The sequence below is a fragment of the Thunnus thynnus genome, chromosome 17 (genome assembly GCF_963924715.1).
Source record: "Thunnus thynnus chromosome 17, fThuThy2.1, whole genome shotgun sequence".
In the NCBI taxonomy this organism is placed as follows: Eukaryota; Metazoa; Chordata; class Actinopteri; order Scombriformes; family Scombridae; genus Thunnus; species Thunnus thynnus.
In genome coordinates, this window is record NC_089533.1 from 2,189,736 (window position 1) to 2,217,585 (window position 27,850).

General features: G+C 40.5%; 3 protein-coding genes across 4 annotated transcripts in view; all 3 read right to left on the reverse strand.

Annotated features, from left to right (window-relative positions):
• The window catches only part of sh2b1 (SH2B adaptor protein 1), a 21,467-nt gene extending 7,162 nt beyond the window's left edge, over positions 1-14,305 (reverse strand). Inside the window, exons 1-9 of one of the 2 annotated variants that reach the window (XM_067615475.1) lie at positions 14,123-14,303; positions 9,216-11,358; positions 7,514-7,615; positions 6,933-7,024; positions 6,728-6,810; positions 6,303-6,458; positions 4,668-4,879; positions 3,093-3,267; positions 389-479 (exon numbers count right to left, since the gene is read on the reverse strand). In XM_067615475.1, coding sequence (XP_067471576.1) covers positions 389-479; positions 3,093-3,267; positions 4,668-4,879; positions 6,303-6,458; positions 6,728-6,810; positions 6,933-7,024; positions 7,514-7,615; positions 9,216-10,943 — 2,639 coding nt within the window. In that variant the 5' untranslated portion in view covers positions 10,944-11,358; positions 14,123-14,303. Of the gene's footprint in view, positions 1-388; positions 480-3,092; positions 3,268-4,667; positions 4,880-6,302; positions 6,459-6,727; positions 6,811-6,932; positions 7,025-7,513; positions 7,616-9,215; positions 11,359-14,122 lie in introns of both variants that reach the window. The other variant, XM_067615476.1, reaches the window with a different exon arrangement.
• Positions 14,306-16,588: 2,283 nt separating this feature from the next.
• On the reverse strand, positions 16,589-19,884 carry LOC137167927 (heat shock 70 kDa protein 1). The gene is made up of 2 exons (XM_067570282.1): positions 19,729-19,884; positions 16,589-18,948 (listed from the first exon to the last, which is right to left on the reverse strand). Exon 2 carries the CDS (start codon positions 18,923-18,925, stop codon positions 17,006-17,008), a length of 1,920 nt encoding a protein of 639 aa, XP_067426383.1. The 5' UTR covers positions 18,926-18,948; positions 19,729-19,884; the 3' UTR covers positions 16,589-17,005.
• Positions 19,885-23,353: 3,469 nt separating this feature from the next.
• LOC137168394 (Fc receptor-like protein 5) lies at positions 23,354-27,587 on the reverse strand. The gene is made up of 6 exons (XM_067570947.1): positions 26,979-27,587; positions 26,646-26,681; positions 25,072-25,332; positions 24,754-24,993; positions 24,118-24,279; positions 23,354-23,894 (listed from the first exon to the last, which is right to left on the reverse strand). Exons 1-6 carry the CDS (start codon positions 27,007-27,009, stop codon positions 23,785-23,787), a joined length of 840 nt encoding a protein of 279 aa, XP_067427048.1. The 5' UTR covers positions 27,010-27,587; the 3' UTR covers positions 23,354-23,784.
• Positions 27,588-27,850: the final 263 nt, after the last annotated feature.

Here is a 27,850-nt window from a genome sequence, read left to right on the forward strand (position 1 = left end):
CTCTGCCCTCGTCTTTTTCTGATTCATTTTATTATTATAATAATAATAATTCCTGATTGAGCTTACAGGCGTTACTTTACAGTCATGTGATCTCTAATCATTCATAACAACTACACTCTTCCTTCATCTATGTGCTTCATATAAACAGGCTGCGACTATCTGCTGCTCCCTCCATTATTCTGTGTTCAAATAATCAATATTGTGCATCAGGCTCCGCCAGAGCGTCTCTGTAAAGATTTCACATTTTAAAACTTGACATTTTTAGTGTAAAAAACTTAAAAGTTCAACCTGAATATGCATCATAGAAATCACCTCACTCACTCCCACACACTCCCTTCTTTTTTTTCTTTTCTCAGACTTGCTCTCAGCCGAGTCCGGTCTCACTTACACACAGTCAGAGATGGGGGTTGATGGAGAGTCAGGATGGCGCGTGGTGATGACATCACAGACTGTAGGCCGACTGCCTGCCCTGTCCCGGCCTGCAAGGGATGAGCCAACGGATACGACAGACAGCAACAACAACAACAACAACAGTGAGGTCAGAACAGTGATGGGTGCAGTAACACAGCGGGCAGATGGAGGCGACAGGGTGGAGACGGAAACATTTCTATAATATAACACAGCGGATTAACTCTATACTGCTATTCTCTTTCTGTATAAAAGGCATTTCTGTTAAATATTTAAACAAATGTCTGAAATCTAGATTTATATTTAAAATCATTCAGTCACTGGTTTTCCAACATGTGATTCTAGATATGTGGGGAAGGGAGGATATATGATATGAGGGATGAGGTTGTACAGCAGATATCATGCAGTACGTATGTAAAGACAGCTGAGAGAAACACATGTTCAGCATGCAAATGTACACAAAGGGACGGGTTCACAATGTTTCAACTTTGTCTTAAACCAACAGTCAGCTGTCTAAATGAACATTAAAGCTGTTTTTCTTGCTGTAATCGTTCCTCCTGTTCATACTGACCATTAGAAGATCCCTTCATAATGACCTTACAATGGAAGTGATGGAGGACAAAATCCACAGTCCTCCTTCTGTGCAAAAATGTATATAAAAGTTTATCTGAAGCTAATATGAAGCTTCAGCGTCCAAATGAGTCAAATCAAGTAGATATCTTTCAACGTTACAGTCTTTTTAGTGCCAAAGTTCCTCTTTTTGTTACTATACTTCCACCTGCAGCTCAACAGGAAAACACTGTCCGAGGAAACACAAAGAGGGAATTTGATGCTAAAAAGACTGTAAATGTGTCAGATATCCACTTGATATGACTAACTCAGACTGCTGAAGCTGAATAGAAGCTTCACACAGACTTTTAAATGACTGTGTGGACACTGGGGATGTGCAGAAATCCCAGTATTTGTATTTGTGTTTGTTGAGGCAGCAAAATTATTTGTATTTGTATTCGAATAAAAGTGGAAAGAGGTTTAAAAATCCTGTTTTTGTTTTTATTACGCTTTTAATTTTAGAAAATTAAAGTGTTACAATAAGTGTTCATGACACGTGTGTCAGTAGTTTAGCTTTATCTCTGGGGAACACTCCCAACTCTGGGACTGATGTCCAAATTAGGAAATGTGCGTCATGTAGCAGGTGGATGTGACTCCCCTCACTGAGACCTGCTGATAGACGTCACAGCGGAGCAGAGGAGAGACACTGACATAGTGATGTAAACAACCTGCACGCTGGTGTTTGACATGGTTTATTTTTCTTCCTGAAAACAAATAATTTTTGAAATATTTGTATGAAACAAATATTCGGGGGAAAACACTATTTGTGCTTTGCCGAATAATGTATTTTTATTCAGGCACATCCCTAGTGGACACACTGTGGATTTTATCCTCCATCACTTCCATTGAAAGCACATTTGAAGGATCTTTTAATATCCAGTATGAACAGGAGGAATGATTACAGCCAGTTGAAAAACTTGATAAACAGTCTTAACAAGCTGTAGGAGGTGAAAGGTTGACATGAAATACAATGAATTGCCTCAAGTGATGTCACTTGAGTCGGTGATCGTTGGGGCTGAAGACTTTAAGTGTGAAAAAGAAAGAAATCTGGAGGTGTGGAGTCAGAGAGAAGTGAGGTTACCGGACCTCTGTAGCTCCAGGATACATTAGCTGCTACTAGCATAACTCTTCCTAATTTCTGACTTAACTCTCACTGAATTGTGGGTAATGTAGGCGGCAGGTTTTCATGAGGAAAAAAAAAGATGATATCTCTAGTTCTGCTGCATCGATTATCATCCATTTTTAAAAAATTAAATAAAGCTAAATCTATGGACTACTATTGTATCTGTACCATCAATGTAATATCTTAATAAATGTGGGTTAAACTGACTAGTTTTCCATAGAAAAACTGGCCAAGTTTACTTGTTAACCTGCGTTATTTGACCTGATTCTATGCATGTAGAAATAATATAAACGTGTGTTTATGTTTGTTTAAAATGATGTAGACCACAAATACACCAGTGTGGTTTAATTTACAGACAATAATCACAATTTAAATTGCAACTGTAATATTGCTCCACAACAACAACAAAAAAAAGGCACAATTAGACATTTCTCTCATTTATTGGCCAATCCAGGTCCCAACAGGCAGCCAGAACCTGTCTGTGAGGTTTCAGTAACACTTTAACTGTTAATAAATGGTTCATAACACACTACGATATAGTTATACTACATTAGATATAAGAACATTTTAAGTGTTTATTAATGTACAGTGTTTGTTTTTTTGTTAACTTCTCCAGTGAAGACATGTTTTACATTATTACAGCTGTGTTTTACTATATTGTCATTTATTATCTGTTTATAAAGCAGCATAGTTGCTGATGAATACATTAGTAAACACTTATATCTGGTTACAACTACATTATAGTGTGTTATAAACCATTTATGACCTGTTTATATTGTATACTACTTAAACGTGAAAAATAAAGGGACTTAAAGTAAAGTGTTTCAACTAAAACAGGGCTGAATATTCATTTTTGGTAACCTAATTGTGTCCATGTTTGCTTTATGCTCACTGTTGCTTGTTTTGTATTTTCTACACTGTCTTACATGTCAAGTGTTGGGCTCGCTCGTACCTGGCTGGCGAACAGCGGTGGCACCCACGAAGCTGATGAGCGTGACGTCCGAGGCTCCGCCGGACTCCAGCGGGATCGGATGCACCCGGAAGTGCTCCAACATGTCAAAGATGGACTGGAACCAAAGGTGCTGCACTCGGCACTGACCGTCCTCGTTCAGGGACAGACGGAGGTGCTGATGGGAAGAAAACAAGAGTCAGACCGGGACTCGACAGTCAAAGGTCAACCTGAGTGATATAAGTAGGCTACGTCTTCGGTAGCAGAGATCAGACAGATCGACGAGGAGAAATGGTGTTTAAATGTCCGGTTTCAGACAATAAACAACATTTATCACACTAGTAGTTGTATTTCTAACAATTTCTTCTATTTTAAGTCACAATCTGCTCTGTTGAGCAGTGTGATGAGATTATAACGGGTGGATAAGCAGCAGCCTGTGCTGTACAGGCTGGTAGCATCAATGGTTGCCGTGGCGATGGCGTTGCGCCCTGCTGCCACTGATTTAAAATACAAAATACAGCAGCCGCTCACAGTGTGCAAGCACCTTCAATTGCAAATAAAATCACAATTATCCTTTAACCTGACAGATAAACTAACTGCCAGATATTTGCCATCCTTTAATTAAAAATTGGAATAAAGAACTGGGAATACTGTCCACCAGTTATCAGATTCCATTTTCTCCTCATAAACAGTCAGTCTGTAAAATTAACTATAAAATCTTCCATCTGTTGAAGGTTCCCTGTGGAGTTTCTGACCACTAGTGACGCTACTGAGCAACGTTTGTTTTGTTGTGTACATGAGGATGAGGTGATACTCAGTCACTGTTCCACTGAGTAGTGACTGCAGCAGTAAAGAAACGCATCATCAAAGACAGGAAGACGAAGACTGCTAGCTACATGTTTGCTAGACCTCGAGGATACACGCAATACATTTAGGTGAGAAACAGTAAATATAAACAGAACTTGTCTTTTTCTTAAAGGGAAACTTTGGTATTTTTCAACCTGAAGCTTATTTTCCATCTTTTTGTGTCTAAGTGACTGATGGGGACGAGCTGCTATAAGATCCTTGAACCTGTCTGTTTGTTATTGTGTCTCACCAAGTCTCGCTTAGGGAGAAGTCTCGTTCTGAAGTCTCGTGAGAGTTGAGTTGTTGTAGAAATCAGCTAAATATTCAGGCATGACTTTGAAAAATCTTTTAGATAAACGCTAAGCTAAACTGTCTGTAGTCCGACTCTGTGTCACCTCTCACAGGATTTCAGGAAGACTCGTCTCCTTAATACGAGACTTGGTGAGACACAACTGACTGGTTCAAGCGAAAGGTAAAGAATCACATTTTATTCTCTGTATTCTCGGTTCTTTCCATAATGTTGTCAGACACTTGTAATAACAATCTGAGCCTGTTGGTGGGAAAAACAAGCACTGTTAGTGGACATATACTGATGGTTGTTTACTGGATTACATAGCAGCCCGTTTCAATACTGGACCCATTAATCCCCTTTAGTCACGTGGTCATAAAAAGATGGGAAAATAAGGTCCAGGTTGAAAAATACTGAATATTAACGTCGACTCCCAGACTCACCTTGGCCTTGCCCTGGAAGTTAAAGGTGAGGACGTACTCTCCGCGCCGTGTCTCGCTCTGGCGAACCAGGAAGACGCCGTGACTCGCCGGGCCTCCGGCCAACACCAGCTGAGCAGCTTTGAGGCGCGACAAGGTGCCGTGAAACCACTGGCACTCACTGAGCGGGTGCTCCACCGTCTCAGCGGACGTCACCTCTGAGAACAGGAAGGACCCTGTGGGAAGGGACGGGCGAGAGGTACGAACGATGCTTTAATGCTTTACAGTTTTAAAGGTGGTAAATGACATATTAGTGTCTGTGAACTCATTGTTGATGTTTTTGGGGGTTTTTTTGCAGTCTGTATGTATATAAACACATTTCAATGTGCTTTAAGTTGGATAAATATCACAACTGCTCACAACTGTACTGCATCGTATGAGATGCTGAAGGTGAAAACATGGTAAATGTAGAATTATCAAAGCGAAACATTGTCAATAAAAACAGAAAAGACTAAACAAAGACTGGAAGACTTTTACAGTGTGTATCAGCAGATCAGAGGTTTTGCTAATTGGGTTCAAATCACTTAAATAATCTCAGATATAAAATCACAATGGAAATTGGTTTTTATTGCAGTTTTGATGCAGTCATGTTTTTTATATATTTGAATAAGAATAATAAATTGTCAATAATCCTCTACTGCATCAGTTATGGTTTTTTGGGGGTTTTTGGAAGCTTGATATGTGTCATAAGGAAATTAAAACACCAAGAAACATCAGAACAATTATCAGGTGACAACGATTCCCCCGTTTAGCATCAATAATCAGTAAATAAAGAGTTAATAAATGGTTTATAACACTATAAATGTAGCTGTCAACAGATATAAGTGTTTATTAATGTATTCATCAAATGACAACATAGTAAAACACACTTGTAATAGTATAAAATATGTCTTCATAAGAGAAGTTAGAATAAATATTGTACGTTAACAAACACTTAAAATGTTCTTATATCTGCTTAGAAATACATGACAGTGTTTATATAAACCAGTTATTAAATTGTCATATATTGTTAATAAATGCTAAATATGGGGAATTAAATTCTATTTAAAAGGTTTTAATAAAACAAACATATGGTCTCGTGTTTCTTAATAACATTTTCAACGTATTTTACAAACACACGTCTTTTCTTGCTTCTCGTTCTGCTTTTGGTCGTGAAACAAGAGATGGACGTCACATTTTCTGCTCTCTGCCTTTGTCTAAAACAATACAATATATTTATATGGATACATGTTAATCTGGGCTATCCCTTATTTCCACCCTAATCCACCTGCACAATGCTGTTTGTTCATCATAAAAAAGGTAAATATGGGTCATTCTTGGTTGAAGAAATATATAAAAGGAACAAAAATCTACATAACTGCTGCTCAAAATGTAAAATTATGTAAACTTCATCTCATCAGAAACATGTCGTCAGATACTACGACATGTAAGAATTATAAATATTTAAAAACGGGACAGCGTGAGGATCAAAAAGACTGTGATGATAGTAGAGGTCTGCTGCAGGGAAAATGAGACAAGGAATAATAAAACATGTCTTCAGGAATATGTCTTCTTTAAAAAAAAACAAATAAATAAATAAAAAAACGTGACAGTGTTCACCTGTGGCGTCTGGCGTCTCAGCGAACGGTGTGCCCAGACTAGCCCCGCCTCCCCCGAGAACCCGGCCATCCGGTTCGTCCAGCGGGGCTCGAGGTGGCAACTCTGGTGGGAGAGGATCCATCAGAGGTGAGGAGCCTCCGATACCTCCGTAACACACTGAGACGACCAAAAAGCACCAGAGAGAAGAGTTATAAGTTATAAATACGTTCCAGGAATTATGAAACCAACAACTTTTTAGGTCCACAGCAAGATGTCCTGACTGGCCAGATTACCAAGACATCTGCTTGGATTTTCATGGTATTTTCGGGGTGTTTTGCAGTAGAGAGAGACAGGAAATGAGGGGAGAGGGGACACTGCAATCACACGGCCAGCACATTGCAGACCTGCTGCAATGTGCTGTAAAGCTCACAGCGTCACACACGAACCTTGTGAAAGACGGTCGACGATCTCAGGCGTCCCGCTGATGTCTAACGGCCCCACGCACACACCTTCAGCATCTTCCTGCTCACTGTGGGGGACAGACTGGTGGTTAAAACCCTCAAACACACTAACAGACAGACAGACAGAGAGGAGACCTGCTGGAGATCCTTTAGTTCCTGTTGGAGCAGCTAAAACGCCTCCGTATGTTACCTGAGACAGATGCCGTTCCTGATGTCGCTCAGCCAGGCTCTCATCTGAACAGCGTCGCGTGTTTCGATCACGTACTGCGCCGACCCTTCCACCTGACGGGACAACAAGACAGACAGAGGACGAAGCTTCAGAGTAGAAACTACACAAACGTTTGATTATAGTCCGAGTACAACTTCACACAACAGATTGTCTGTCAGGTCTTTCAACTACTAACTACGACTATTTAGGCCTGAAACTGACAATTATCTTCATCAGCAGTTAATCTGCTGGTTTCATCTTCAAAATGACGGAAAACTGTGAAAAAGGCTGAATGTAATCTGTCAGAGCCCAAACAAAACACAAAGATATTAAATTTATAATGATACAAAATGAAGACAAAAACAGAATGTTCAACATTTTTGTGTGTTCAACATAAATGATTAATTGGTTATTAAAATAAGATGAATTTTCTGTCTAATCCACTGATGGTTTCAGCTCTACTGAGATTCATATTACCGGTTAAAGGAATAAACCACCGCAGGATGCTGAGTGTGAACGCAGACACTAGTGAGTAAAGTAAAGATGAGAGAGTGATCGGTTACCTGCAGCAGGAAGGTGTTCTCCTTATCGGGGACCTCCAGCGCCGTGGTGCTCCTCACGTCCACGATAGAGCAGCAGGGGACAGTCAGCCGAGGCTTTGACGACTGGAGAGACACACGAAGCAGATCGATAACTGATGTTTCTCCACTGCTGTACACTAACTAACAAATACTTTCATTATAGGTCTAAAGGGCCTCCACACCAGGAACGATAACGATGATGCGCTTATGAACGATGACGTTGTGTAAACAGCGGCGCCGAGCACGCGCTGCATGTTCTAGCTTGTGTGGGCAGCTCGGGGAAATGGATATTGATGACTTGTTACTGCTGTACGTTGCACAGAGAAAGACACGAGCTGCTGTGATGTCTCAGTGTTTACAGACCCGAACTGCACGGACCGACGGTAGCAGACGCTGAAACGCACAGACGAGCAGCTTTTACCGCGCCGTGGCAGGAAAACACGGTCCGAACACAGATCTGAAGCCTAAAAGAGTCGCTAACTTTGTTGTTTTCTAACGTTATACAAACTTATCTAAAGAAATCACCTCTGGGTGTCGTTGACAGTGTGTCAATGGTGAGAAAAACCGCATTAAAATAAATAAATATAAATAAATAAAGTCGTCAGTTAGTTTACAGAATTAAGATGAAATATGCAGGTTTTTGAGGTTTTACTGGAGACGTCGGGCTAGATGGAGATCGTGTCGTGCCGTATTGGTTTAGAGGATGGATTCTGATTGGCTGTCAGTGTTTGTATTGTTCATCAAATCACTCTGAAAGTGATCCAAACGTATCATTCGTCACCGTCGTTGTTGTCGTTAAAGCTGCGCTGAGGACTCCGCCGTCCGCTCGCATTAGTACGACTTATTAAAACGATATATATATATTTATAGTTATCATGCTGGGTGTGAACAACAGTCCAAACACTGAAGATGTTCCATTTAATATCACATAAAACAAGGAAACACAATAAATGAACCAAAGACTTTTTTAGCATTTTTGCTTGAAAAATGAAACAATCAATTATCAAAATAGCTGCAGATTAGTTTTCAATCAATTAATCGTCAGAACTCTTTACTACTTAACTTAACATCCATCATTACAGCAGCTGGTAAATGAACCACCTGAACAGTAAATCTTATACTTCAGTCATTAAACATAAAATACTCTTATAGCTGTAACGACTATCATCTGACAATTATATACATTACAATGATTATAATTCCTTTTAATATAAATTATATTTAAAAACACCTTCAATTTCCGAGAGCCCGATGTGACGTCATCATATCTTATTCTGTCCTACCAACAATCCAACAAAACTTAACTGTGTATTAAATCTTTTTTGTTTTTATGAGATTTTAGAGTTTATAAAATATGTAAAATCATAAAGGAAAAGAGAAAACATAGTAAAATGTACAATAATAATAATAATAATAATAATAATGTGAATTGAAAACATTCACATTAAAATTATTTCATACATTTAAAATCAAATCATTTTCGGTGTCTTTACATTCAAAATATAACGAGTAATAAAACATAAATATCAGACAGAAGTGAAACATAACGCCTTCAAGACATTAAATCTACAAATCGTCACACTGGAGAAGCAACAATCAGAGAATATTTGATTCATTGACTAAATGTTTTAACCCTTATATGTTACGTTAACCACCATCTGCTTCACAGGAGGGAAACACTTACTTTGGGTGGAATGAAGAATTCCAGGTAGTACTCCTCTCCCCGCTCGCCGCCTTCTCTGTCCCGCTCTCTGAGGACCAGACGACATTTATGCCAGCGTCCTCCTCTCCAGGGCACGTTCCCGCCGCTCGCCAGAGGCTGCGCCGGACCCGCCTGGGCTGCGGCAGATGAAGCTGAGGCAGCGTTGTTGTTGTCTGTACCGTGATGCAGTAGACCGAACGAGAAGCCAGAAAATCCGTGGCTCCCGCCTAACTCGTCGTTGGATGAGCTGACGCTCACCCCGCCCTCCCGCACCAGCCGGCCCACCTTCCTCGGAGGTCCCATGGCGGCGGCGGCCGCGCTGCTCGGAGGCAGCGTGGAGGAGGCGGAGTGAGAGCCGGCGGCGGTCGAGGTGAGGACAGGAGGAGGGGATCGCGACAGTCTGAGTTTCTCCAGACGATGGCTCCACTTCTCCTTCTCGCCGCCTTCGCCATTGCTCCGCCGCCGATCCCGAGCGGCTTCCGAAAGAGACAGAGAGGTGGCGCTGCTTGAAGATGAGGGGGGCAGAGAGGAGGAGGAGGAGTGGGGGAGGGAGAGGGGCATGGACAGAGAGACGGGCATGGACGAGGTGGGTGTAGGAGGCTGTGTACCAGAGTTCCTCTTGGAGGTTGACACCAGGGTGGCGTCCTGCACACCCATCGTGTAGCTGTAGCTGGAGGGCAGCTGGCTCTGGGCCGAGTCGCTGGAGGAGCTTCGCCAGTGCAGGATTCCTCTGACACTCCCCCGAACACTACGACCCACACTCCGCAGCGAGAAGCGCTTCTTCAGTTTGTTTTTGGAGGAGTTGGGTGTGCTGTTACCTTTGGAGCCGGGCGGAGGAGTGACAGAGGAAGGTGGAATCTGAGGAGTGTGGGAGGGGTCTGCACTGTCGACCTCTGTGGACTCAGCATCCCGCTCGTCTGGCTCAACGTCTTCCCCCACAGACGCTACCCCGAGCCAGCTGTCCTCCTCTTCCTCGACCGGTGCTTCCCCGTTCCCAGGGGTCATGATCATCATGGCGCCCCTCTCCTCGCGCCTGCCGTTATTCCCTCCCACCGAGGAGCAACATGACGACGATGAAGATGGAGGTAGGACTTGGCTGTGGGCGTAAGAATCTTGAAACCTGTCCCCGCTGCGGTTCTCCAGCACGAGCCGCGTCGGCGCGGGCTTGGATAAGCCCCGCGTCGTGTTGGCCGGGGGACACGGGAGGACAGCACCCCCGGACGCCGACAGGGGTGAGACCGCTTCCTCTTCCAGGGAAGTAGCATCTGACTGGGGAGCCCAGCTCACCATCTCCTCCCTCCCAGAAGCACAGCTCGGAGGGAGCGCCCCCTCCAGCTCGCTCTGGAAGTGACGAACAAAGCGGTCAGTGAAGCGACGGCAGAAGGCGGCTGCTGAATCCGGGGAGTAGTGGGGGTTCTCCAGGAGGAAAGCCCGAAAGTGGCGTGCAAAGTCACCAGCTGCGACACGCGCGTGGAGCTCACAGAATTCGGTCCAGCTCAGGCAAGGCGAGGGGGACGGCGTGGGGGTGTCCGACAGGGAGGACGGGTGAGCCTGGGGAGGAGGGCTCACCAGTGGTGGGAGAGGGGGCGGCCGGGGGGAGAGGGGCAGCAGAGAGGGAGACGGCGGGGAGGGTGACGGGGAGGGCGAGGGAGGTAAAGGTGAGGAGTTTGCCGCCCGCGGGCTGGGTGGGGTTAAAAGAGAGCCGTTCATTCTCCTGATTGGCTTGATGGTTCTATCAAATCACTTCAAACATACAACAGAAAGCTGAAGTGATTGCACAGCTGGGGTAACTGACTGGGGGCAAACACGGCACATTGGTCTAATCATTTACAAATGGGTGTGAACTTAAGTGTTGTGCTCGGCGCCATCGAAAAAAAAACCTAAGAGTTAAAAAGACAACGCTCCGGACCCATGCATGATGGGCTTTAATAGAGGTCAAATATCTCTGAGGCTAAGCTTATCGCTACATTATTTTGTGAAATTAAATACTTTATCATTTCAACAAGAAAATACAGGTTTCAGACATCCAGTAAATGGAAGGGTAGAGGAGGTTAGATGTGTGAGATTCGCGAGGTCTGCTCCTTCTTCACCGTCTGTCAAACATCCAGAGGAGCGCGGCCACATCCTGTAACAACACAAACTGCAACTTCATTTATTTATAGTGTACATCACATCATTTATACTACACATGTTACAGCTGCAGTCGTTATTATCATTCATCGGTTACCTTTCTCACAATGTCAACAAAAGCTGAACATTTATAATCTTCATAAAAGTAGAATTTATGATGTGGCATCGGTTTACTTTAGATTGAACAGGTGTTTCTAATAAAGTGTCCAGTGAGTGAACGTACATGTATATAGACACAGAATCCCAAACATACAGGTAAGAATGTTAATACAACAGGATTGAGGTTAAGAAATTTAACACAACGACGACAGAATTAAGAGTACGAATAATTTGAATATCCCAACAGAGCCTTCCTCCTGAAGCTGCATTTAGCTCGGTGTAGATTTTTAAATTAATCTTTGAGCAGCAACATAAAGGACATGATTGAGTATTAAAACTGGACATGTAGCCAGTCAATTAAAAAGCTTTATGAGTCAGAAGGAGGGTTTTTTAAATACACTCTGTCTTGTATTGTGAAGACATCAGGACAGGTGTAATATGATCAAAACTGAATTATAACTTTTGGGTGTTATGAGAGTTTGTGTACAAAGATTCTGATGTCCATAACTGATAAACCTGGACGTCATGTTACATGAAAAAAAAAGCAGATCTGTTATTAGCTTGATATGCAGCTCAAAGGTAAGAAAGTAATAAGAAAACTGTTCCTAAATTCTTGAGTGTCTGAATCAAAACTGGTGGAAACATCCATGAAAACATTTACAGTACTTGTACTTTATAATACTTCATACTTCTACTCTGCTTCATTTCAGAGGAAGCAACTGTACTTTCTACTCTACTATATTTATTTGACAGCTGTAGTTATGTTGCAGACTAACATCATACAAACAAATCATATGATTCATTTTTTAAAATATCAAGCATTATTATTCATTCATCTCCAACTCCACCAGTTACAACATTAAAATGTTTCTTACATGTTTATGCATTGGTGATAATTCTCCAATAACCTCATGTGTAATAGTAAAATACTAGCAGGGGTCATTCTGCTGCATTAATAGTATTTTTACTATTGATTTGTATTTCAGTACTCAAAGTACATGCTCATGCCGTAAGATTTTCAATGCAGGACTTTTACTTGAAATTTAGTATTTTCATATTTTTGTGTTTTTACTTTTTTGGGTCTGAACACACTTCTACCTTCCACCACAGAAAACTGCACACAAACAAATTCATCCCCAGAGAGGAAACCTGCATTATCACACATTTGGATTAAGACAGTGGTGGAAGAAATACTCACATCCTTTACTCAAGTAAAAGTACCAATACAGCAATGTAAAACTACTTTATTACAAATAAAAGTCCTCCATGAAAAATCCTACTACAGTAAAAGTACATAAGTATTATGAGCTTGATGTAGTTAAAGTATTGCAGTAAAAGTACATAAGTATTATGAGCTTGATGTAGTTAAAGTATTGCAGTAAAAGTAGTGGTTTGGTCCCTCTGACTGATATATTATTATATATGACATCATTAGATTATTAATAGTGAAGCATCAGTGTTAGAGCAGCATGTTACTGTTGTAGCTGCTGGAGGTGGAGCTAGTTTACACTACTTTATATACAGTTAGCTAGTTTAGTCCAGCGATTCCCAACCTAGGGGTCGGGCCCCTCCAAAGGGTCAGCAGATAAATCTGAGGGGTCGTGAGATGATTAATGGGAGAGGAAAGAAGAAAAAACAAAGTTCTGATACACAAATCTGTTTTCAGTTTTTGGACTTTTTCTCTAATCTTTTAACATTTATTGAAATGAAAGCATGTGAGAAGTTTAGAGGGAAAAATCACTATTTGGTGGAGCTGTTAACAACTCATAGACATGTGAAATGTGACCCCGACTACACACTGCTTTTTGTAAGACGTCAAAAGCCAAAAAGGTTGGAAACCACTGGTTTCATCTTTAACAATGTGTTGTATTTTAAAAGCTTGTTATATTATCCATTGTGTCAAATCTGCATCTGAAAAGTAACTAAAGCTGTAAAATAAATGTAGTGGAGTAGAAAGTACAATATTTCCCTCTGAAAGCTAGTTGAGTGGAAGAATAAAGTAGCATCACATGGAAATACTCAAGTAGAGTACAAGTACCTCAAAATTGTACTTAAGAGTATATGTCCTTAGTTATTTTCCACCACTGAGATTTAGAGGATGAAATGTTTATCTGCGTTAAACAGCTGCTTAAATGACCAGATGTTTCTCTGCTTTACATCAATCTGTTGTTATTTGTTATGTCAGTAATAATCAAATGTGGCATGTGACAAGCTACTGTAGTCTGTCTTTGCATGTCATACAAATAAACTCACAAGGACAATTATTAACGATTGATAACCACAAGTATTATACAGTGAAACGCTGAGAGAGATGAGTATATCAGTCGCTTGCATGCTAACGTTAACCAGCCAGCAATGTGTGATTTGCTCATTCAGCTTTCTTTAAAGACGTGTAACGTTAGCTCGCTAACAATGGCTATCTAACGTTAACTTCCTTTCCTATCTGGCACTAATTAACACCTTAAAGTTGTAGATGTTAGCTATATGCATCTTATTTTGTGCTGGCTGCTGCAACCTGTCGCCTAAATTACCAAATATTGAATCATCACGAAAAGATTCTTTGCGAGCTAAGCTAACCGTTAGCCAGCTAACTAGCTATTAATAAACCAGCTCGCTAGCTATCAATATTGCCTCAAAACAAGTCGCTGTGTTTTCTCTACCTGTACGTCACAGTCCGGTGTTTTCATCCGTGTCTTTGTGGGTGGAACAGGCCAATAATTCAGCACTCCTCCAGCCTACACAGCGGGATAATTATGTTCGTAAAGGTTGTTGTTGTTGCTAAATATGAACATTGCTATGCCTTGCCTGGACCCGTTCTTCTCGCGCACTGTCCCGGTTCTCGCGAGAATTGGCAGGTCGGCGAGTGCAACGCTCGTTCTTGACAGCTGCCGTTAAAACCGCTGGATGTCAATAAATGAGCCGCTTCACTAACTTGTGACAATGAACGGACAGAGAAGTAGTGAGGGACCGTCGAGTCCTGCTTCCACCCTCCAGCCCTTCAAACAAACACACAAACAAACAAATAATCCAGTCTGGGACTGGGTCCATCACTAGTGGTGGAAAGTAGGCTACATTTACTCAAGTTAGGTCTACTGTAGCCTACTTAAGTACAATTTTGAGGTCCTTGTATTTTACTTGAGTATTTCCATGTGATGCCACTTTATACTTCCACTCCACTACATTTCAGAGGGAAATATTGTACTTTCTACTCCACTACATTTATTTGACAGCTTTAGTTGCTTTTCAGATGCAGATTTGACACAATGGATAATATAACAAGCTTTTAAAATACAACACATTGTTAAAGATGAAACCAGTGGTTTCCAACCTTTTTGGCTTTTGACGTCTTACAAAAAGCAGTGTGTAGTCAGGGTCACATTTCACATGTCTATGAGTTGTTAACAGCTCCACCAAATAGTGATTTTTCCCTCTAAACTTCTCACATGCTTTCATTTCAATAAATGTTAAAAGATTAGAGAAAAAGTCCAAAAACTGAAAACAGATTTGTGTATCAGAACTTTGTTTTTTCTTCTTTCCTCTCCCATTAATCATCTCACCACCCCTCAGATTTATCTGCTGACCCTTTGGAGGGGCCCGACCCCTAGGTTGGGAACCACTGGACTAAACTAGCTAACTGTATATAAAGTAGTGTAAACTAGCTCCACCTCCAGCAGCTACAACAGTAACATGCTGCTCTAACACTGATGCTTCACTATTAATAATCTAATGATGTCATATATAATAATATATCAGTCAGAGGGACCAAACCACTACTTTTACTGCAATACTTTAACTACATCAAGCTCATAATACTTATGTACTTTTACTGTAGTAGGATTTTTCATGGAGGGCTTTTACTTCTAATGGAGTATTTTTACATCGCTATATTGATACTTTTACTTCAGTAAAGGATCTGAGTACTTCTTCCAATGTCCATCACTGAGACTTTGACACTACTCCATCCTGATGGATCCCAGTTCAGTCAACCTCGAAGTCTGATTCATCTACTGTAATTCTTTACATCTGAATTGCATATTATAGGCTATGTGGACTCATCAAGGGACTGTGATTCATGATCTTGAAATTGATTAATTAAATGGTTGTTAAGTCTCATGTTCCCAGAGCTCAAACTGGATCACCAACTGGGCTTATTTTGAATCCTCGTTCAACCTTAAAGCACAGGTTCTCAATTTTTCAAGTGTGTCTTAAAACAACAGTTGTGTGTCCATATGAATAGGACTTCTTTAACCTTTTCTTAAAGAGAGTTACCTTTGATAATGACTGTAATGAAAACGGTTCAACAGCAGTAACTGTTTTATTTTTGGTAGGTCTAAAGGAAAAGTTAGAGGATCAAGTCAGTAGGATTTATCCTCTAAGGAACATAAATGTTTGTACTAAATTTAATAGAAAATTTGCTTACAAATCAGCAACTAAAATGGCTTCTGCCTACCTGAACTCCATCATTCAAGTCTACACTCTCTCTCGCTCACTACGCTATGCCTATGAAGGGCGCCCGGTACCACCACCACAACAGGGCCCTAAGTTGCCAGCTTGACTCTTGTCCTTTGTAGTTCCCCGGTGGTGGAACGAGTTACCTAACTCTGCTAGATCTGCAGAGTCCCTCTAAATCTCTTTCGCAAACACCTCTGCACTTGATGGACTGGAGGTAGAGAGGAAAAAAAAACCTGCCTCTATGCAATCTATGCATTGCCTTGTTGCACTGCCTGTTGGTATCTACGTCCTGTCGGACTCTATCTTAAGCTTTATGGCACTTACTCGTATGGTTGTCTCCTGACTAGATCCCTGCTTGTGTTGTATCAGTTTCAGATGTATGTCACTTTGGATAAAAGCATCTGCTAAAAGAAAAATGTAAATGTAAAAGTAGAAATCAGTTTAATAATTGTTGAGATATTTCCATTTGGACCAAAGTGGTGGACTGACAGAGAGACAGACATCACCATCCATAGAGCCTTGCTGCTACATGTCAAAAAATATATGACTAAAGAACAACATAGACCAGTGAAAAACGGTGTTCTCACATTTTAGGAGCATTTACTTAGATTTTTGATCCATGAGGAGCTCTGACTGCCAGGTGATGATGGATAAATGTAGATCATTTTAAAAGATTTTCCTCATGATTCTGTGTCTTTATTACTTCCACTGAAAGACTATTAAATTTACATGAATACATGAAGTCTCTGGAAGTTTGTAACATCTAAGTATGTATTAGATTGAAAAACAGTAAAATAAAATTGTAAGGTTTATATTTTTATTGCAACATCTAGGAAAATATATTTACAATTTCAAGATCTTTACAACATTGCAAATATGATATGGACAAAAACATATTGGTATCAAAGTCCTATTGAATTGTTGTTTCATAATGCAGAGATTAAATGTATATACTTACATTGAAAATATATAAACATTTAGGATCTTATATCATATATAAAATAAAGCCCAAACTTGTGAACATAAAGCATATAGTTACAGTTGTATTTTAAACAGTTCCAGTGATCATAGAGTCCATATTAAAGGCCACTTTAGTCCACTTCCTCAATGGTGGGCCCCTGGGAGCCAGCTCGTGCCTGCTGTCCACAGCTGCCTGCAGGCATTCCTCCCTGATACAACTTGCTGATGACGGGGTTACACACTTTCTCCAGCTCTTTCTGCTGGTGTTGGTACTCCTCTTTATCAGCCAGCTGGTTGTTCTCCAGCCAGCTGATGGTCTCGTCACACTTCTCAATCACCTTCTTCTGGTCCTCCTCGCTGATTTTGCCCTTTATGTTCTCATCCTGCACACTGCTCTTCATGTTGAAGGCGTAGGACTCCAGCGAGTTCTTCGCAGCGATTCTGTCCCTCTGAAGCTCATCCTCAGCTTTGTATTTTTCACCGTCCTGCACCATCCTCTCGATCTCTTCTTTGCTCAGTCGGCCCTTGTCGTTGGTGATGGTGATCTTGTTCTCTTTGCCGGTGCTTTTGTCCACCGCCGACACGTTCAAAATGCCGTTGGCATCGATGTCAAAGGTGACCTCGATCTGTGGGACCCCTCGAGGAGCAGGTGGGAGTCCTGTCAGCTCAAACTTGCCCAGCAGATTGTTGTCTTTGGTCATGGCTCTCTCCCCTTCGTAGACCTGGATGAGGACCCCGGGCTGGTTGTCAGAGTAGGTGGTGAAAGTCTGGGTTTGTTTAGCAGGGATGGTGGTGTTACGTTTAATCAGGGATGTCATGACTCCTCCGGCTGTCTCGATACCCAGGGACAGAGGTGCCACATCCAGCAGCAACAGGTCCTGAACGTTGCCTGAGGTATCACCTGAGAGAATGGCGGCCTGGACGGCGGCACCATAAGCCACCGCCTCGTCTGGGTTGATGCTCTTGTTCAGCTCCCTGCCATTGAAGAAATCCTGCAGGAGTTTCTGGATTTTGGGGATTCGGGTGGAGCCTCCCACCAGAACGATGTCGTGGATCTGTCCTTTATCCATTTTGGCGTCCCTCAGGGCTTTCTCCACTGGCTCTAATGTTCCCCTGAACAGGTCAGAGCACAGCTCCTCAAAACGAGCCCTGGTGATGGAGGTGTAGAAGTCAATACCTTCAAACAGAGAGTCGATCTCAATGCTGGCCTGGGAGCTGGAGGACAGGGTTCTCTTGGCCCTCTCACAAGCTGTGCGCAGCCTCCTCAAGGCTCTCTTGTTATGACTGATGTCCTTCTTGTGTTTCCTCTTGAACTCCTCTACAAAATGGTTGACCATGCGGTTGTCAAAGTCTTCTCCGCCCAGGTGAGTGTCTCCAGCTGTGGCTTTGACCTCAAAGATACCATCTTCAATTGTCAGGATGGACAAGTCAAAGGTGCCTCCGCCCAGGTCAAAGATCAGGACGTTACGTTCTGCTGACTTGCCTTTGTCCAGACCGTATGCGATGGCAGCTGCTGTGGGCTCGTTGATGATTCTCAGGACGTTCAGTCCTGCGATGACGCCTGCGTCTTTAGTGGCCTGTCGCTGTGAGTCGTTGAAGTATGCCGGGACTGTGATGACTGCGTTGGACACTGTTTGGCCGAGGTAGGCCTCAGCAATCTCCTTCATCTTCACCAGGACCATGGAGGAGACCTCCTCAGGGAAGAAGGTTTTGTTCTCCCCTTTGTATTCCACTTGAATTTTGGGCTTCCCTCCATCTCCGACCACCTTGAAGGGCCAGTGCTTCATGTCCGCCTGCACCACTGGCTCATCAAACTTTCTTCCAATCAGTCGCTTGGCATCAAATACAGTGTTGCTGGGGTTCAAAGCCACCTGGTTCTTGGCTGCGTCCCCGATCAGCCTCTCGGTGTCCGTGAACGCCACATAGCTGGGGGTGGTCCTGTTGCCCTGGTCATTGGCGATGATTTCTACTTTTCCGTGCTGGAAAACCCCCACACAGGAGTAGGTGGTACCCAGGTCAATGCCGATAGCTACGCCTTTGCCTGCAGACATCTTGGTTGTTTTGAATTTGTGTCCTAAAGATGCAGAGACAGAAATTAGAAAGTGAAGTTAGAAATGTAACACAACATATATCAGTGTTAAGCCAGCAGCTGAACAAGAGAGACTGAATTAATGAAGTTCTGAATTAATCGTTTAAGTTTTGTTCATCCCAAAATCTCTTTACTATTGCCTTGGTATGTAATTTTCTGGTCAGGTCTACTGAATAAAACATGTCATACTTTAAAATACTGCATCACTTCCTATAAATTATCACCTATAATTACAGTTTCTCTTTAACGTTGATTGCAGTAATGCAGAAATTTAAAAAAATGTTTGTGATGAGCCTAAATACTTAAAATGAATGTCACAGAACTGTAGTTCAATCTGAAGAACAAAGCAGCATTAAATTGACAGTTTTTGAGATGGAGTTTGGTCATTATTTATTCTTCCTATTATATATTCTTCTTATTTAATTATTTGTCATTATTAATATTGTTGAGGTTGAAGCATAAATACATCTACTGAATGAAAAATGTCATACTCCAAAATACTACATCACTTACGACAGTCGCTACAACAAGAAAGCAATGATCTTTCCAAAATTGGCATCTTATAAATTGTTGCTCATAATTATTACAGCCTCTCTTCAAGGTCAATTACAGAAATGTAATTAACATTTTTCAGGAAAGCTCATACAAACTATTTATCTACATATATACTGCAACTTCTATACACCATAACTGTATAAATGAATGTAAATATCAAAATATTGTCATAAAACTACTTTTGTCATCAGAAACAAAGTGTGAACTTACAGTTAAGCCTTGAGTTGTGTGTGTTTTGAAGAGGATTGATCTTCTCCTTCCTCTCTGGATCTTCTGCTGGTTTGATCTGTTTCTGTCTCTGTTTCTGTCTCTTATATCTGAGGAAGTCGACTGTCTGGCTGTTTCTAGACGTTTCACACACAAACTGTCAAGTCAGCATCAATGCAAGGCAAAACTTCCTGTTACTGACTTCAAGATAAAATGCCTCCTAATGAACACAAGCTGTAGTAAGTGGGAATGAACACACACTCGTCTTATTGTGAAACCAACATCTTGTACTAACTCTGACCGCTTGATGCAGATTTTACCAGAAGTCTCTCGAATCAACCTGAAAGTGGAGAAAAACCCAGAAAAATCTAGACAGAAACTTTTATTTCTCTCTTATACATTTTATGTGTCTCTGTCTTTTGCTTTTATCTTGTTTCATTTTAAATTCAAGTGACTGGTTTTACTAGTTTTTCATTTTTTTCACTGTGTACCTCGGGACCTCACTGCCCGCCCTCTCACCTGTTTTGCACGCTATTTATCAAACAGAAAAACAAATTGTCTGCACTTATTCTCATATGTAATATTCATTTCATTTCATCTGTATGTAACTTATACATGCTTTATCCCTTGTACCTTATTTGTAAATATTGCCTCGTTCTTTTTACTTTAATTTTCAATTCAATTCAATTTTATTTATACAGCGTCCAATCATAACAAAGTTATTTCCGGGCACTTTCTACATAGAGCAGGTCTGGACCGTACTCTTCACTTGGCAACAGCGGCAAGGAAAATCTCCCCTTTAACGAGAAGAAACCTCAAGCAGAACCGGACTCTAGGTGGGCGCCATCTGCCTCGACCGGTTGGCTTGAGAGAGGGAGAGGGGAGAGAGACACGGAGAAGCATAATAACAGCAATAATAACAATAATAACGATAGTAATAATAATAATAACAATACATTTATTATCTGTATATTTTTGTGTTTATATAACAATATATCTCACATATTCTCGCCTGTAAATATTGCTTCATCAGTATTCTACTATTTGAACTTTCTGGTTGGATGCAAATATTGTATTACAAAAAGCAGTGTGTAGTCGGGGTCACATTTCACATGTCTATGAGTTGTTAACAGCTCCACCAAATAGTGATTTTTCCCTCGAAACTTCTCACATGCTTTCATTTCAATAAATTTTCAAATGATCCAATATTTCAGCAAAAATCAAAGATTAGAGAAAAAGTCCAAAAACTGAAAACAGATTTGTGTATCAGAACTTTGTTTTTTCTTCTTTCCTCTCCCATTAATCATCTCACGACCCCTCAGATTTATCTGCTGACCCTTTGGAGGGGCCCGACCCCTAGGTTGGGAACCACTGGACTAAACTAGCTAACTGTATATAAAGTAGTGTAAACTAGCTCCACCTCCAGCAGCTACAACAGTAACATGCTGCTCTAACACTGATGCTTCATTATTAATAATCTAATGACGTCATATCAATATCAATATATCAATCAGTCATTTGAATACTTCTTCTACTACTGTGATATAAAAGTATGGGTCTATATATGTTTGTATACTGTATACACATATATTTGTGCTATATGTAATATATAAAGCTGAGAGAAGGAGAAGAGGAAACAAGGAGTTGAGGAAAGGCCAGCAGAGGGTGCTGTCTGCTCTGAAACCTGCCTCCTGCACTGTTGAGATCACAACATTCAGTCACTACAGGTGCAGATTTAGCCATATCTCACCACTGGCTGTGGTATGTTGAGATTACATCACAGCTAAGTTTTCCCCTTCACTATGATATAACCACAATATACCATGGCCAGTCTTGAGATACTGCTTTCATAAAATGGTTACCAAATATCCCAAAAAAGAAATTATAGAGACAATCCAACAAAAACTGTTTTATTAAATAACAGTTGCATTACTAGAGTCATTTACAAGAAAGTAGTCCCCGGCTGCCTGTGGTTGCTATGCAACATTAATAAACTGCTCAACCAATGTTCAAGCTAGTCAGTCACATTCATTTGGAAAGGTTTATAAAGGTAAGGAAGTGGGTGGGAAAAAGTATAATACTACATTACCCATGAGTCTTAGAGGATGTTGCAATGGAGACATCTCCATTGAGAGCTGTGAAATCAGAGTTTCAGAACAAAACATCTTTGTAAAATAAAAAGTTTTACAAAGATGAACCTCTAACTTTACTCTGTCAGTCAGTCACACAGCAACAGAGTCTGAAGCTCTCTGATTGGATGTTATTGACAGCAGTGCACTATGGGAGTTGCAGTTTGTTGTTATGAACACAGTCTGACCTCTGACTTTTTCTGAATGATACAGAGTTTTTAAAGCTCAGTGTTTTATTGTTTGTACTGATTATTCTGTGTGCGCAGTGTGTTTCAGTGGGTTGTGTGTGTGTGGCGTTCTGTGTGTCACTGTGTTGATTCTCCCCCTCCACATGGACAGCAACTCTGTGTTTCCACGCTGCCTGCACATCTCCACCAATCAGAAGCTGGTCTGCACCTATACACCGGGTAACACACACACACACACACATTCACACACACAAAGCCACTCAGTGGTTCTCGTTTCCACCTCTTCAGGCCTTGAAAAATCAAGTGAAATCCTTCAAGTGAGATAATATGAGACGAAAAAACAGTCTGATATCATTATAAGGAGCCAGGCTGAATCAGATTACTGCAGCCAAAAATGTTTGATTCTGTAACGGCTTTTCTCAAAAATTGAGATACAATTTGCAATATTTTATGTGCATTTTTGTGGTAAAATTGCGGGAATTTGGAAAAATTGCAAGCAAAGAAAAATAATTAGATTATTTTTTAAACTCCTACCAATGGAGAGTCATATTTTATGACTTCATTGGATAAAAAGCATCATGCATATCACAGCAACAACAATATTTCATTGTTCATGTTAAATGTATTTTCTGAACATGAGAACCATGGGCTCAAAGTCATATAAAAGAGTCACACGTTGTCTGATGATTTGGACATTTCATGTGGAAAAGTTGTAATAATTTAGCAAAATTTAAAGCTCTTGCCAACATGGCAGAGATTTCTTGAATTTGTGTTAATTTATTGCAGTTGCAATACACAGTTTCCTGGAGGGACTGATAGAAACAAATGTAAATTAATGATTCCTTCAAATTTAGCATTCAGTATACTTATTTTGTTCCTTCATCATTTTAATTTTCAGTTATTTTTTGGCAAATCAATATATCCATTTTGTCAATAAAACATCAGAAAACAGAGAAAAATTCCCAGAAGACCAAACAACAGTCCAGAACAACAGGGTTGATCATTTTCTCAGTTGATTTATCATTTTGTCTGTAAAACGTCATAAAATTTTGTTTTGTTCGATCAATACTTGTTCTGTCACAGAAGAGCTGCAAATCATCACATCTGAGAAGCTTGAAACAGAATTTTTTTAGCAACTAAAATAATTATTCAATTATCAATTATCATTCCCACTCTAACATTAGTCTAAAAATCTGATAGCATCCATTTAATAATTTGTGCTTCCGATTTAATAATTTGTGCTCTTGATTGAACCTTTTTGCCTGTTCCTCTCTCTCTCCTCTTCCCCAAACCAAATGATAACTAAACACACACAGAAAACATCTTTATTTTTATTTGTACGGCTGAGATTCCGCTACGACATCTGAACCAAACAAACATGAACAACAACATGACTCACAGCAGAATGGAAACAAACATGTCAACTGCTCTGTACGTGACATTTGTCCATGAGTCTGTATTATTATCAAACAAGTTAAGCTAAGTCGGTCTTCTCTGAGTTATCAGCCTTCACTAAACCTGACTCTGTTAATCCTGATAACTGCTCAAACGCAGCTGTTCACGTGATCAGATTACAAGAGTTTAAAGTGAGACTGTTGCTGCTGCTGAAGTCTGAGATGAAGTTCAACATGGTGGATGTACAAGTCAAACTAGAACATGTGGCGTTCCACAGGGACATGTTTCGGCTCCTCTGTTGTTTTTCATTTTAGCTTCACTTCAGAACAACAGCACATCGGTCCAATTCAGAAATGATGCTCTGTGGTGACAGAGGTGATGATGTCATCGTCATCAGCCAATCCCTGCTCAGCTGGGGTGGGCAGGGGCATTGCCATGGAGACAAGTAGGTCGTTTCCTGTTGTATGAGGAGTTACTGATCAAATTTAGAAACATTTTCAAGAACACGACTGACAGAGGCAAAGATCGATTGTAACTAACATGTAATCAACACCATATAACTGATAGAGATACTGTGTAACACTTGATTGATTGATTGATTGATTGGTTGGTTGGTTGACTGATTGATTGATTGATAGTTGCTGAATGGCTGTATGGCTGCAAGGTGAGTGAATGATTACCTGTGGGCCTGTGTCTATACAAAGACACCATGAGGAGAGTGGAGATGAAGTATGGACAGAACACCACGAGGTGGCAGACCAGTCTGAACACAAGGGGTGGGGCTGCTGAAACAGGGGGTGGGGTTGTTGAAACAGGGGTCGTGGCTATGGTTGCAGGTTTACCTACAGAGAGAATCACACCTGGTCATGTCAATAGGTAAATAGCATGAACTTATGTCATACTGTATACCTGACAAAGTCAAACTTTGTCATCACCTTTAAGCTTTTTCTCCTTCTTTTATCTAACCAATCAATGTTAAAATCACAGAAAATTAATGCTTCTGATTTATGGGAAGTTATTCTTAGTAATTTCTCTAAATTATCATAGAAGGTTATGTCACAAGCAGGAGAGTCATACAAACCCATGATATGAAACTGCATCCATGGTGATAAACAGACATGAAGACATTCAAATTGTACATTATATTCCATTTCTGTACACTCCATTGAGTTTCTTATATAGATTACAACCAGTTTTTCTATCTTTCTGAAAAAAATGTATACCAAGGGACGTCAATACAAAGTTTGCATGATTTTCAGTGGGAAGAGTGAACATGTGGATGAAATAAGTGGTGAAATGAAAGGTAACTTCCTCACCTGCGACAGTGATCCAGCTGGGTGGAGACTCTCCATGACTGCTGCTGTGACACTTGTAGAGGCCTTCATCAGACTTAGAAACATGGCGGATGGTCATGTGACCTTTAGGCTCAGTCCTGATGAGGGAGCCATCTTTATAGAAATCAGCTGGGAGGTCAGAGGTCTTTGTTTTACAGTGCAGAGTGACATCATCTCCCTCCATCACAGGGAGGACAGGACTCTGCAGGATCACTAATCCATCTGAACACAGAGACAAACTACAGCATTTCATCATTTACACTCAGCTTCATCAATACTAACTCCACAGTCTGATCTTACCAGTGACAGTGATGCTGATGCTGTTACTGGTTGCTCCCTCTCCGGACTCACACCAGTAAACTCCACTGTCCCAGGTGATGATGTAGCCGATGTTGCAGGAGGAACCAGCTGGTTCTCCCCAGATGCCACACTCTGTCCGGGTGTCTTTGGTTGTGTTCCTCTTCAGCGTCCATCCAGCAGAGCTGTCATCCTCTTCACAGCTCAGAGAGATGGACGTCCATTGGAAAAACTGGGAGCTGCTGGGACTCACAGTCAGACCAGCTGTGGCGGATTCAGAGTATAAACTAAATGATGACATGTTATGCTGATGACACTGTTGTTTATTGCATTGCAAACTCTCACAGCTTCAACCTGCGTTCACAACTCTCTCCACTGTGTGTCATAATAAATGAACAACATACATTAAAAGGACATACATTATAAGGATACATTATGTCGTCTTTTGTCTTTGACAGTTGATTTGTTTTTCATTGTGAAAAAAGTGAAAGTTCCCCTAACTTCCTCCTGAAAACTAATGACAGTCTTTGAATTTAGCAGTGGTGGAAGAAGTACTCAGATATTTTACCACAGTAAAAGTACCAATACAGCAATTTAAAAATACTCCATTACAAGTTAAAGTCCTGCATGAAAATCCTACTACAGTAAAAGTACACAAGTATTATGAGCTTGATGTAGTTAAAATATTGCAGTAAAAGTACACAAGCATTATCAGCTTGATGTAGTTAAAGTATTACAGTAAAAGTAGTGGTTTGGTCCCTCTGACTGATATATTATTATATATATGACATTAAATATGTAAACAAGTTTTTGTTTTGCTGCTGCAGATCAGAAGAGATTAATTAATGAAAGACAAGCCTTTCATGCTGTATAATACATGAAGGGTCCATAATATTATTCATGCAGAGAAAGATGCTCCACATGTGGAAATGTTATCTCTGTATCACGACTGCAACTAATGATTATTTTCATCACTGATTTAAAGAGTTTTGCACAGACTTACAGTCACAACTCAAAGATACAGTTTAATATCATTTATATGTTTAAAAAGACAGAGCAAAATCCTTCCTGTCCTCCCTACATCAGACCAGCCTTTACTTATAATGTCCTGTTTACAGGTATATTTTCATATAATATCTGTCATTAGTTCATGAGATATCTCTGTGTTTCTATAGAAGATTTAAAATGCCTAAATTAAATAAATTAAACAATGCAATAAAGTGAAATACATTGTAATATGCATTTCTTTTTATGTATGCATCCACTGTGTTGTGATTCAGTTAAAAAATATATTTTAAAAGGACAATTATTTAGTTTTTAGTCCTTTATAACTGCAGTTGTTTTTCATTATGAAAACAATTCACAGTGTTTGTTTCAGTGTTGAAGACAAAAAACAAAATGTCTGACCTGTAATTTTGACAGTAAATGCGTACATGCAGTCAAAAGGAAATGCAAATAAGAATATGTGCTGTGTTTCACTTCATTTCTTTGTTTGACTTGTTTTCATTTATTTTAAATCTCTTCTTCCTGCTTCCTGCTGTGTATGTTGATATATTTTATATAATATGTGCACTAACCTTGAGTGTGTCTGCAGAAGAGCATTGTGGTCAGACCTGAAGGGAAATGACAGTCAGGTTTGAAGTTTCACACGTTAGCAGAGAAAACAACTTCATTTAAACCAATACTGACAATAAGTTTCAGCCTTAATACTGTAAGGACGTAGTAAACAAGACTTCAAACACGACAACATACAACCTGCTTCACAAAACAAAAAAAACATAAAACAGATGGAAAGGATTTTAAAAAAAGAGAGAGTCAAACAAACAGGTTTAAAAACATAGAATGAAGGTTGTGGTTGAAAGGACATTTTTGAAACAATGAGTTGATTCCTAACATTAAACTTTACTTACAGAGCAGCCACTGAAGAGACGTTTGCTCCATTCTGCCGTCCAGTCATATGAGACCAAACACTTCTTCTTCTTCTTCTTCTTCTTCTTCCTGTTCTAGGTGATGTGTAGTTTTCTCTGCAGCAAGTGGCAGATAGACCAAGCAGGTGAGCTGAAAACATCTCAGGAGCTCCATTAAAGGTCTCACCTGAAGAAGGGAAATAAAAGATAAAACACAGACATGTTAAAATGAGTGAAGAAGCATCCATCACTGCAGCCACACTTAGACACATAGGAAGTTGAAATATGTGAGTTTTCTATGTTGACACATTAAATGTCCTGAGTGTGTCTGTAACATCACTGAGCATGCATAGAACTGAGCATACGTATTAGTATTAGAGATGTGCTGGTATACTGTTTTTATGATATACTGCAATGAAACTTGCTCACGGCTCAATACCACCAACCATTTCATTACCACCATTACTATGATTATGGTCACTGTCAGAGGATACCTTGAACACAGAGCAGCTGTCCTGCCTTCATCAGCTGTTTTCATTTTAATTTGTTTAAGGAAGCAGCTTTCTACTGTCACACAGAGAACCAGATTCCTGACTGTCAGCTCCAGCTGCTCTGGCCATGACTCTGTTTTTTAACATGAGCCAACAACCCACTGCAGTGTGGTTAGCTTACGTGATGATGTGGATAGGGTGTGCAAAGGAGCAGTCTAATTTTTAAACATGAATGTAACCATTAACACCCAGCAGATAACAATGACTGAAAAGTAATTGACCAATTTCATCAGGAAAAATTCATGAATTTTCTAAATATGAATGTGCATGTATCCAACCCCCCAGGAGCAGTGCTGGGGTGTGAAGCCGGGCTGTCACTTTTTA

Excerpts from the sequence above, each read along its gene's own strand:
- LOC137167927 (XM_067570282.1), bottom strand. The coding sequence starts at position 18,925 with ATGTCTGCAGGCAAAGGCGTAGCTATCGGCATTGACCTGGGTACCACC.
- LOC137168394 (XM_067570947.1), bottom strand. The coding sequence starts at position 27,009 with ATGGAGCAAACGTCTCTTCAGTGGCTGCTCT. Across the intron at positions 25,333-26,645 it reads CTTCTGCAGACACACTCAAG|CTGGTCTGACTGTGAGTCCC; the intron begins GTTAGTGCACAT and ends AATCCGCCACAG. Across the intron at positions 23,895-24,117 it reads GTATAGACACAGGCCCACAG|GAAACGACCTACTTGTCTCC; the intron begins GTAATCATTCAC and ends CTCATACAACAG.